This window comes from Vipera ursinii, assembly GCF_947247035.1.
Source record: "Vipera ursinii genome assembly, chromosome: 6".
NCBI lineage: Eukaryota > Metazoa > Chordata > Lepidosauria > Squamata > Viperidae > Vipera > Vipera ursinii.
Genome location: NC_139515.1, coordinates 63898473 through 63911309, shown reverse-complemented (window position 1 = coordinate 63911309; position 12837 = coordinate 63898473). Strand labels below are relative to the sequence as shown.

The 12837-nt window shown below is 36.9% G+C and overlaps 2 protein-coding genes across 2 annotated transcripts in view; one reads left to right on the top strand and one right to left on the bottom strand.

Annotated features, from left to right (window-relative positions):
* Nucleotides 1–12837, bottom strand: part of SSTR3 (somatostatin receptor 3) — a 364665-nt gene that overhangs the window by 114607 nt on the left and 237221 nt on the right. The window lies entirely within an intron of this gene.
* CSF2RB (colony stimulating factor 2 receptor subunit beta) overlaps nt 7908–12837 on the top strand; it is a 34836-nt gene continuing 29906 nt past the window's right edge. The window contains exons 1-2 of the mRNA XM_083365375.1: nt 7908–8084; nt 9561–9657. Coding sequence (XP_083221501.1) covers nt 9591–9657 — 67 coding nt within the window. The 5' untranslated portion in view covers nt 7908–8084; nt 9561–9590. The remainder of the gene's footprint in view (nt 8085–9560; nt 9658–12837) is intronic.

Sequence of the window (12837 nt, the reverse complement as noted above, 5' to 3'; positions counted from 1 at the left end):
AAAAATATATGTAAAGTCATTGTATTGAACCATATACAAAAATGCATTTTTCTGTGCAAATATGCATACAATTTTTCTTTTTTTTAGAAAATTTTATTAAATATACATTTAAAAACAAAAATGGACATGATTCAACTTCCCTAGCTACAACACTACTATTAGTATTATCTTATATTAACAGAAAGAAATAACAAAAACCTAAAATACAGTCTATAACAGGACAGAGTATAACAAACTGTACATATAACATCTGTCGTTTTTTTTAGTAAACTATCATTCAGTCCTCAGCATTACATTTACATATCTTTCAGTTATGTCCATTATATAGATGCTAATAAGAAATCCTTACATTATCAACCAATTAAACAATGTTCATCTCAGCAATCCTCCTTAACTCTAACCAATTGTACAAATTTTGCCAAATTTCATAATACTCCATTTTGTTTTTATGTTTGATCTCTAGGGTTAACCTGTCCATTTCAGCGCAGGATAAAATTTTATCTATTATTTCTTCTTCAGTGGGTGTTTCCTTTCTTTTCCATTTTTGGGCATATGCCAGTCTTGCTGCGGTTAAGATATGTACTAATAAGTAGAGAGATGCTTTACTGAGATTATCGTTAATAATCCCTAATAAAAAGATTTCTGGTTTTAAATAAATTTTTTGTCGTAATATTTCTTCCAACCAATTTTTTATCTGCTGCCAAAAATTTTGCACCTCTGAACATTCCCACCACATGTGATAGTAAGTCCCTGGAAGCCTTCTGCATTTCCAGCACGTTGGTGAGATTTTTTTATCTATTTTTGCTAACCTTGTAGGGGGAAGGTGCCATCTATAAAACATCTTGTACAAGTTCTCTTTATAGGAGGTGGCTAGCATTAACCTCCTGTTTCTTTCCCATAGTGATTGCCAATTATCTAGGTCAATATTATAACCAAAATTTTTACTCCAGGTTAACATTGTTTCTTTTACCTGTTCTTCTAACAAATCCTGTTCTAATAAATATTAATATATCTTTTCTATCATTCGATCTTCTGTTCCTAGAAGAATTTTATCTAATTGTGTATGGTCTAATTTTATCCCTGGTTCTTTTTTATCTTTTCTGTATCGTGACTGTACATACAATTTTTCCACTCAGTTGCAAATAGAACTTGTGGTTGATATGTTGAAAAATCAGGGACAAACAGAATTGGCAAAATTACCCCCCTTTTATAGTATATTTCTGAGGTGAGCATAAGGAAGGAATTTTTATTTCTAGTTCTTAAACATTCTGAGCTACTGTTTTCCTTCCACCTCCAGTTGGTAGATCTTGAAGTTCTTCTAGAATTTCATTCTTGGACTAGAAGGAACGGTTTAACCCCTGTTGTAGTGCATAGTTAATTGGAGAGGGAACTATAACTCTTATAATTCCTGATCTTTGACCATATTGCCTGGACTAGACTTATTGGAAGCCCTGAAATCTCTGAGGTTTCTTCACTTTGAAGAAGATGATTTAGAATTTCTTTACATTTGGGTGGCAGTGGTTAGTTTTTGTGGAAATGTAGCATGTTTCTTCTCCAATTATACATACACACAAACATATGTAAATAAACAAATAAAAGTCCTTCTTGGCTGCAGCGTTTCCTCTTCTAAAAATCCCCAATGCTAAGAATATCTTCATGGTCTTTAGCAGGGCTTTTTTTGTCATAGAACGCTCAGAACGGAGTTCCGGCACCTTTTTTGGATGGAACCTTGTAGGGTAGGCAAGGTGGGTTGTATGACATGTGTGAGTTCCGGCACATTTTTGTTTTACAAAAAAAGCACTGGTCTTTAGGGACTCAACTGAAGTGTGGTAAGCTAGGGAAGTTGCAGACTGCTGTAATTGTATAAGGGTGGACAGGACACTTCCACCTGTCTCTTGGCCCTCTTATAAATAAGATAAATGCAGATGAGGATTTCAACTTCCATTTTTTGCTCTCTTTGTAATAATCAGGCTGAGATGGCAGGAGGCAGCATACAAGGAAAAGGGAAGTCATAATCAGCACATAATTGTAGATGGTACAAAAGCTTCCCACATGAATATAAAGCTTTCCAATCTCCTATTCACTTCAAGGAATGGGGAAACTGCATGAGTGCTTTAGATTCTGGAAGGATTTCATGTTGTAACTTTCAAGTCTGGAACTCTCTATACCCTATCAGATGTCATATGAAGGTATAAATCTAGCTACTTCATATTTTTTATGAATACCAAGTTAGCTATCTTGGCTGTTTGTCTAATAAATTAGTGCCCTTCAGGAACCTTTGGGGAAATTTCACCAGTTGGCATTTCTGAATGCCACATTGTTGCTAAAAGCGAAGGAAACCTGCCAGAAATAAGGTATGTATGAAATAGTTGTTAATTCTAATTATGTGCCATTTTTTTTGCATTAACTATCTTCTGAGCCCGTAATTATTTTAAAGTTTAACCTGCCATTCTTAGATGGGATTTAGTCTCTACTTCCTCTTTCATTTCTTCTACTGTATGTCTTAGAAATAACTCTAGTTTTTTTCTTGAAAGAATAGAGAATGAGTATTGTTCCATCTATTGCCTTGCAAATTTTGCAGCTAATTCCCATTCTCTGCTATTTAAGTGGGGAGGGACCCAATGGCATAAGTTATTTTACCTTTCCTTAGAAAGGAAATCCATTAACTCTCAGTGCTTCTGGGGCATGTTGAGAACTTGCTCCAAACCAAGAGCATGAGATGAAAGAAGAAATGTGAGTTCAGCTACTCTTGGGAAGCATATGTCTTTCAAGCCACTGGGGAAAGGAAGACACATCAAGCTGTCTGATCCTTAGAAGCACTTCATCAAGATCTTTTTCACTGTTAAGTAAAGGTAAAGGTACCCCCGCACATGCGTGCTAGTCGTTTCCGACTCTAGGGGCCGGTGCTCATCTCCGTTTCATAGCCGAAGAGCCAGCGTTTGTCCGAGGACGTCTCCGTGGTCATGTGGCCGGCATGACTAGACGCCAAAGGCGCACAAAATTCTTAAAGGTAGGGCAGTATTTGATACTGAGATTAGATCAGTTAGCATTCAACATTATACTGGAGAAAGAATGATAGAAACAATTAAGTAAGAGAATAGGTGAAGCAGTGGTATAATTTCTAGGAAGGGAAGCAAGACAGCTCCTCCAGAATTATGATAACAGATAAATGCTTCCAGTTTTGAAAAGGCCATTTTTCTAGAAGGAAGGAAGGAAGGAAGGAAGGAAGGAAGGAAGGAAGGAAGGAAGGAAGGAAGGAAGGAAGGAAGGAAGGTTTGATGAAGGAGGAGGGGAGTTCTGGTGAGGGAGGGAAACGATTCAGTGTCATTAATGCAAGCATTGCCCAAAAAATGCTAAAAGAAATTAAGGGTTTGCATTAATGTAGTAAGTTTGATTAAAACAGAAATGCAATCCATCACACAACAGTGGAAAGACTGAGATCCTGCTCCATCTCTAGCCAGATGCTCAAAGTTGATGGGCAACTTCCAAGCAACTCCGCTTCTTAGAATCCTTTACTTTTAAATCTGTTAAGACAGTCATTTAAACTAAGAGTCAAAAAACAAGGACAACTCCTCCACAACATACATCCTGCACCCCTCCCCACCTTTGAGATTGTAGGGAGGAAAGATATAATTTCAGATAACTATATCTTTTAAATGAGGCATTTAGGATTTATTTTCTGAATCATATCATATTCTGCTCAAATTGCAGTATAAGGAGAGAAAAACAATAACCCCATTATTACTTTTTGTGTTGGCCCTTTTAGCAACCAGAAAATTATCAGGAGATGTAAGAGTTTTTCATATTTTATTTGTTTTTCTTTTAGTTGCATGAATAATCTTTGGCCAGCAACACTGACATTTTGTATTGGCTGAAACTTTTCTCTCTTAATTGCAAAAGTTCTGGAATTTAATGGAATTAAATCCATGCAAATTTAATTCCCCAACCAATTAGCATTTCTTTCTGGCATGGGAATGGATTAGATTTTCTGTTTTCCATTAAACTCTGAGAAAGCAGATGTGTTCTTTTATACAATCAAATGCACACAATAATATAGAAAGATAGGGAACTGGTGGCAACATGCAACAGCTGAATATCATAATGAAATGTTGAATCCACTGTTGTATAAAATAAACCAGAAAGATATTTTTATATGAAACTTTATTCCTGAATAGTTGAAACAGGCTGCTAGTAAGGCAACTGGTCCATCTTGACCAATGCTATTAAATCACATTAGTGTAATTTTCATGTGATTGATTTCTCAGCATTACTTAGCCTTTGTTGAAGCTGGTCCACATTACTTGTTGAAGGTGGTTGGCTGGTGTGTAATGCAAATTCAGGCCATATTACTAGTTTATTGTTTCATATTACTTGTAAGGTTAAAAAAAAATCACATCAGAAAACCATTGTTAACTTGGGGATAGTGTGCTGCATTTAAAACAGCCTCAGGAACTATCATATGTGTATGTATCTGTCTCTGTTGTCTGTGCGTGTAGGTTTTGCCTCTATCCCTTCCATCTTGTACATTTTGACTATCTGCCTCCCCTCTAGATACCTGTGATCAGAGGACTATCCAAATAGCCCTATCCATACAAAAGGCTAGAAGAAAACAGTTGATAGAAATGAATTTTTTGTACATGAAACATGGAATCTGCCAAACAGCTCCTTACATAAGTCAAATGATAATGACCCACAATTTAGTTTATGCCTTAATATGAGAGTCTTAAATATGGTGCCCATGATCACTAATATGTCTAAGAATCCTTCTTTGGCATCTACCCAGCCACACTCTTTCTCAGAACTGTTCAAAAATTTCTTTCATTTAAAATAAATGCACGAAAAGCTGGCAAGCTAAGACTGAATGTTGCTTTCCCCCACCCCCACATGTGGAAGTATGGTGTGTTTTGTTTTCCCTATGGAGGTGGGTCTGTCAACGTTTTGCCTTTTGTGAAATTTGTATTTTGATATATTTTGTGGGAAAGAAAATGTGATTTGGCATTTAGAGTTCATATTCTACCTCTGGCTTTCGGTCCCCTAGAATAGATGAGGGAGGGCTTTTAGACCATTTAGTCAAATCCCCTACTTAGTACAGGGATCCAGATTAAAGTGTTCAAAATATCTGACTGTCCCATTCTTCTTGGACACATCTGGCCCAAAGGTAACACTCAGTGCAGAATAACAAGATTACAGTATTTGTCTCATAGCCATTGTTGAGTCAGGGCATCAATATGGGTGGCAGGTGATTATTTTTTTTGTGTGAAAATAACACGAATATTATTAGCTTGGAGGTCATACTGTAAGTATTTTGTTGCCTTAAATATTTTTCTAGGAACCTTGATATGGCAAACATGAACGATGTTGCAAGATCTGCATAAAAATCATACATAAAGGCAAATTGAGGTTATCCTAATGTCCCACAGTTCATTGAAAAAGAGCTTTGGTGATTTATAAAGAAGTACAATTTTAGACAAATTACAATCAATCCCTGCCATTCACAAGCCAGTGATGGAACAGAAAAAGTAGTTCAAATTATGAAGTAAATTCTAGCATTACAAGCTTTGTTAAGTGATAACTATGAATCCCATTTCAAATGTTGGAAATAAACATGCACCCTAACTGAATCAATGTCAAGCAGGTCTATGCATCAGATGCAAAAGCAGCCTACACATTTCACTTTGAAGACATCACAAAGAGTATGCTTTGTCAAAGGTGCAGTCAGTGCTTTTTTTTTTGTAAAAGATAAAGGTGCTGGAACTCACACATGTCATACAACCCGCCTTGCCTACCCTACAAGGTTCCATCCAAAAAAGGTGCCGGAACTCCGTTCTGAGCGTTCAATGACAAAAAAAGCCCTGGGTGCAGTCTTAACCAAAAACTGTGTAGGAATTTCAGTGTTATTTTCTCAAGATGAAGAGAGGCAACATTAAGAAAATCAGAAGACATTTACAGTTAGCTCATAAATCTCCAGAAACAAGGTTAAACAAGGTAAACTTGGTAACAGATGGAAATACTAAGTTAATATTGTTAAGGGATAACAATAGCCATCTAATCATACCATCAGATTTGTGCACCTCATTTTTAGGCATAAAACCTACAACTTCTAGATGCGGTCCAGTATGAAAGTTTGCATGAAACTAATTTATGCAAATAGAAATAGCACTGCTTATTCTGGCAGAATAATCTTCAAATTTATTAGATGTGATTGCCAGCCTATTCATCACCTCAGAGTTAGGACACTGAAAACATGCATGTGATTTACTGGATTTTTGAAGGTTACATAAAGTTCATGATTGAATGGAAAAAGCAATTTAATGAAATCTGCTTCTAGTTAGTGAACAGGGGAAGAAGAAGAAGAGGAAGAATCCTGGAATAAAATAAACTGCTGGAGAAAGTGTTCCAACTATGAAAAGCCAATTAAGATATGCAAGCAACTGTATAATTTTGTTCTTGTAAATAAATTAAGTTATTGTTGTTTATCGGAGTCAGGTCATTTTATAAAACCCAATCAGTTGTTTTGTTTTGTTGCATGCCAGCTTCCTGATTCACTTTTTTAAATGAAAAGAAATGTTTAAAAATTCAGTAGGTCAGAGAATATAGTAGGTCTCTAAGGAGATGTTCAGCAGTGAATTTATGCAAAACTACTCAATGAAATTGTAACTGGGTAACACTTGTTTGATTCACAGTTGCTACCTAAGCATTAATTCTTTCACCTACCTTTCCTTTAAGAGTTCCTTTTTTGGCTCCCATCTCTCTCTCTCTCTCTCTCCCTCCCCCTCTCCCTCCCTCTCCTTCTCTCCTACCCCTCCCTCCCTCCCCCTCTCTCATTTCAGAATTATATTCCAAGTATCTAATGAAGCCAATTGCGAGCTATGAATGTTTATGTAATAACTTTTTATTTATTTATAACATTTTTACACAACCAAGATGATGAACTTTATCAGTCTTTAAACAACTTGTCATATAACTCAGAATTATTGTTTGAAATTGCAACATTAGATTAATAACTTGATAAAATTGACAGATTCTGTATGAATATGCGCATAGCAGCTAGGTATACATCCTCAGTTCGAAGAAAAACTGGATATTCTATGTGGATTTTTTTTTTAATGTGAAAGCCAATATACTTTTTAACCTCATTTTAATGGACATTTGTGGGGAAGAGATCCATCGCTCCCCAAAATCTCTCTAACCTAAGAATATTTCATTTTAGTGACCCCAATGTTGCAACTTTTGTTACTTGAATGTTGATATCATTAAGAAATGGTATAAACTATGTAATCTGTGTTATCTATATAAGGATATTATTATGTAAATATTGCAAATCACATCACATTTTTGTCCATTCATTTTGTCCAATAAAATTTAATTGTAATAGATAGTCTAGACCAGGAGTGGCTAAACTTTTGGCTTGCCTGGGCCACGTTGAGTGAAGAGGAATTATCTTGGGCCACCTACAAAATATGCCATATAGTTAATGTGTATGAAAACCAAACTTCCTTTATTTTTTGAGGTCTTGTGGGATCGCATTATTAGCTGGCCAGGGCTGCGTGTGGCCCACGGGCCATAGATTGGACATGCCTAGTGTAGATCAGGGGTCTTCAAACTTGGCCCTTTTATGACTTGTGGACTTCAACTCCCAGAATTCCTCAGCCATGGATGCTGGCTGAGGAACTCTGGGAGCTGAAGTCCACAAATCATACAAGGGCCAAGTTTGAGGACCCCTGGTGTAGATTGTTCTATGAAGTACAATGTTTTCTTAAAAATGTTATGCAATTATTTTAAACATGAAACATTTAGTTTCTCTTCCGTAAGCAAAAGAGATGTTGAAAGATTACTTTGAAAATAAAGGAAATTACCAGAAAAGAAAATCAAAAGGAGCAAATGAAACTTGACCAGAAACTGATCAACATACAGACTGTATAGTTAAACTATCAACATTTCTTTCATTTTTGGAAAATGGTATTTGAAGATTCCTGCATTTAAGAAAAGTTTTAATTGGCAGTGGAGTAAAAAGCTTAATCATTCACTATTAATTGTATAGTTTGAAACTGTCAGCAAAAAGAAGAGAAAATTTAACTGAGAAGGTGAGTGCTTATTATTATTTGTTACCACATATTGTTAAGTTTTTAACCTTTTTTAAACCTGTTTTTCTTTCTCAGAGAAAATCTCAATACGTATCAGCTGCTTTTATTGCTGTTTTGTGTATGTTTGCATGCATCTGTTTGAGTCAGTGTTGAATTCTGGCAACTGCCTGGACAAGTCCCTGCAGTTTTCTTTGCAGAATTTCAGAGGTGGCTTGCCTTTGCCTGCTTCTTAGGGCTGAGAATGAGTGACTAGTCCGAGGTCACCCATTTGGCTTTGTACTTAAGGTGGGACTAGAACTTATGGTCTCCTTGGACTTGTCTGAAATGTTATAAGGTTTTCTGCTTGAACAAGGTTTCCTTCTTGGACTAGAAGAACCCCAAAGTCCCTTCCAGCTCTGTTATTCTGATAGGTGAATAAAAAATCCTAATCCAATCTAACCATTTGGCTGATAGTGTGACCAATCTAATAATTTTGAATTTATTGGCTGGCTCAATCTCCGGTGAACTCTGGACAGCATTCAAAAGTAAAAAAGATATTAACAACCAAAAAAATATTAAACCAAAAAGACCCTCTGCTCTATTATTTGCTCTAACAGAATCTACAAAATAAAACAAAAGTCACTAAACAAATAACAAATATTAAGCCCATTAGTGAACACAAGTACACTCCTTATTCAGATCTGACAGCTAATGGAGGTTGAGGATCAGCTGCACAGAATCAGGAGGGCCTTTGGTGTCATGTCTAACTGGCCTGATCTGGAATTCTAAGATATGTGTATGGAGAATTTTTCTTGTGAAAAGATGCAGTAAGTCTACTGTTTCTGTCTCTTCTATCTTTTCTCCCTTCTCCCTATAAAAGGTGATACCGGTCTACGATATGAAGAGAAACCAGAACGGTTCCCTCTGATGGTAGATAATTAACCTTAGAATTGTGATTCTTCCTTTCATCTGTGCTGATCTGATTGGAGGTTTTAAGGCTAACTATCTTTGAAGAAACTCTGGAACGTTGAAGGGACTCTGTAGAGCACTGGTGTCAAACTCGATTGCATCACATGATGTATCATGATGTATTGTGACTTTTTTGCCTTTATGGAGCCGGGGTGGGCATGGCCTGCACATGACACCTCCAGCCTGGGGGCCTGCCTGTTTGACCCCACCCCCCCGTTGTAGAAGTTTTGTTTTATTTTGTCTTCTTATTTCTTTTAATGAGTGGCTCTAATAGCAAACTTTCTTGGTAAACAGGGTAGCTAAGTCTCCCAGTCTTGGTAGTTTTGTGGCAAAAATGTAATTTGTTAAAAAGCAGCAAGAGACTGTGGGCAAGTGAAATGAAAAAGAATAATTTGGGAATTAATCAGGTGGAGCATTAATAATTACACTGAATGTTTTGCTCTCATATTCAGCAGGGGAATAAGCAATGGCAAAGCAGACATCACTCAACAGTACCTTATTCAAAAAAAAATTGTGTCTTGCCCACAGGTGAGTGCTTCAGGCAACAAAGAGTATTTAATGATCATGAAGCCCTACAGCATTGCTCTGATTTTAAGCCTCACTGTTGTCATCATTGAAGCTCGAGGTAGGTTTTCTATTCATACTTTTTATTCTTCACTTCCCTCTTTGCTCCTTCTGATCTTTCTTTTCCTGATAATAGTTAGGAAAAGATTAATAGTCAGTTGCAAGCCTCTCCATTAGCAGTGAAAAGACTATGCCCTTACCTGATAATGGGAAAGCCATTAGGAAAAAAAAAGCCAGTATGTATGTGGAGTAAATTGATACTAAATACAATATAATTCAGTCACTGGGATTCTTACAATTCCATTCCATTCTTCTTAATAAATCCGCTAAAAAGAACTCTGTGAGATTCATGCTTGTAAAGAATCTCATTTAGTCTGAACTCAGACCAATGATGGCTAATACAAATACCCCTTCTTCGGTAGAGACCAAAACTTGTGTCCCTTCATAAACCTACTGTAAAGGTTAGACCTAAAAAAAACCCCTTCTGAAATACTAGCAATGCTAATCTCTGAGATATTGTTTCAAAAAGGGCACAGAATAGAGAAGACTCACCATCATAGTCCCTAACAGCAAATTTTCTGAGAATGTTGGTAATTCCCTTCTGAGGTGGAGATTATAGAAAAATCCCCTGCCTGTCCACTGAAACTATTTTGTGCAGCTTTTTGCTGAAAAACATTGTCCAGGTTAACAAAAAATCTTGACTGTTTGTGGGTGGAGGCCAATGTGGCAACTGAAGTAATGTCTTGCCATGTCAGCTGGAATTCTGATTCTGATGATGTATGTCCTCAGCCACTTGTGGGCTGGAACCACGCCCCACGTAGCTCTTATGTGGAGCTGGAGGAAGTGTGACAAGCTGGAGCTGGGAGGTTATAAATACTTCACTCCAGCAAGAAGTGGCACCAGCAGATTTGAATAGGATTGTAATGTTTCTTTTCCTTAAGAGGCACTCTTTGAATGTGACTGACAACTATTGCCTAGTGATGAGGTTTGGAAAACAATGAAAAAGGGATAGATATAAACTATCAAGACAAAAACATGAGTTGGTTGACATTTTATCTCATAAACAGCCATTTAGTCCAGGAGAAAGAAACTTGGGAAAAAGCTTTTTAAATAATTCAGAGAAATTCCACATGAAAACACTATACACAAAAGTGGGAGATTTATTTTACAATTTACAATGTTCTTAGTTATCACAGTCTAGTATCAAATATACTCTACTGAAATCTGTGTAGTTTGTGCTTCCTTGATTTTGCCTAGCTAGGCGGGGTTTGACCCTTCGGTCATCACAGTAGGTGACTTTAGTTGGGATCTGGATGGGAATAATGTGCAACCTTTTATACCATGAATATAGTATCCTTCTGGACCAACTGCAAAGGCTTGAGCTCCTGGTTTAGTGGGTCATTTCAGATGATGGTTGTATGAGAACAGAGATTAGCCTAGGTAATCATTTCTTTGTGGGAAACTGTCTCCCCCAACCATCCAACTTCAACATTAACATTAATGTACTTAGAATGTCATCTGACAGTATAGTATATGGATAGTATTTATGTGTACACACTTGTCCTTGGAAATTGCCAGAATTGAATGGGACAAAACAGGGTAAATCTGGATCCAAATAGGGTAGTGTTGCTGCTTTGTGCAGTGAGGTGCTTTAGCAATTTCAGTACTGTCTCTTGACAGGGAAGCTGTATCCTTTATGAAAGTACATTGTGACTTGAAGGTTCTCCAATTGCAGCCCTACTTAGAGCAAGAAAGACCTTTACCTCACTCCACTGTAATTACTTGTATAGACTACTGCAAGATCCTCTACATAGAGCTGCCTTTGAAAGCCATTCAGAACATTAAATTAGGGCAGAATTTGATGGCCCATTTGTTAGCTGCCGCGCCTTACTATGAACATATTACATCAGTGTTATGAGCTCTGCGTTGGATGTCAATTGGTTTCTGGATATAATTCAATATGTAATTCAATAAAGCCTATAAAGTTTGGCACTTTGATACTTCCAGGGCTGTCTTTTTCAGTCAGAATCAAACTGATATAATCATTTCTGAATGTTAGTTCCCCACTTCTGTAAAGTAATGGATAAAACTGCAGTAATATGCCCAAATGTTTCTCAGTAGGAGCACCTCTGCTTTGAAACAGCATCCCAGTGTAGACTTGAATTACCTCTGCTATTATAGTTTTTGGAAGTTATTGAAATGGACCTCTTTCAAAGGGTGTGTAGAAATTTAGATGCTCCTGTTGGATTGTTGGAAATTATGTTGTTCTATCATATTACCTGATTATTTTGATTCTTAAAGAGTCTCTTAATGTGTTTGCTCAGTATGTGTCAGCTGTATAACATGGATGTTTTAATTATATTATTGTATGTAAATGTTAATTACTGGGAGTCTGTCTAGATTACAGTTGTATACAAATATAATAGGTAAATAAAAATACAAGCCTTATTTTTAGGGAAATAAAATAATGAATGAAGTTCTCAGCTTCAGGGGACAGGACCCTTGGTGGAGCAGTGGGGTAATGCCTCCTTAAGTAACACCAGCTGCCTGCAATTATTGCAGGTTCGCATCCCACCAGGCTCAAGGTTGACTCAGCCTTCCATCCTTCCGAGGTAGGTAAAATGAGGACCCAGATTGTTGGGGGCAATTAAGCTGACTTTGTAATAATGCCGCTTGGGGGCGGGGCAAAAGCCCTAATAAGCAGGCATATACATAGAATGAAAGCTATTGCTAAGCACATTGGTTTGTGCTTAAACTGTAAGCTGCCTTGAGTCTTTGGAGAAGGGCGGGATATAAATGGGATTAAATATATATATATATTTTTGACCAGCCTTACCAGCCCCTCATCTTTGGTACACTTCTTCCTGTTTTTCTCCCAGCAGGGCTCCTACCCAAAACATTATACAAGGTACAGGGACACACTCTTCTCCAAAGATTTTGCAATTTAGACGGTCTGTGAGAAGCCTTTTCCTACAACATTTATGCATACAATAATATGCAGTCCAATTTGTTTTCCTTCTTTTGGGGGCGTATATGTGAACTTATCTTGTCTGGTTACTTGCACTGTTCATATTACTCTCAAAGAAGAGTTTTTAACACACGTGTATCCAAACATAGGGATATTCTTTTCAACTTTTGTAGAAAAAAGCTCATATAATTTGAAAGATGCAAACTCTTCCTCCCTGTTGCATTTGTCAAAAAATTATGGCTACACAAGGCTGGAGAAGAACAACAATTTTTA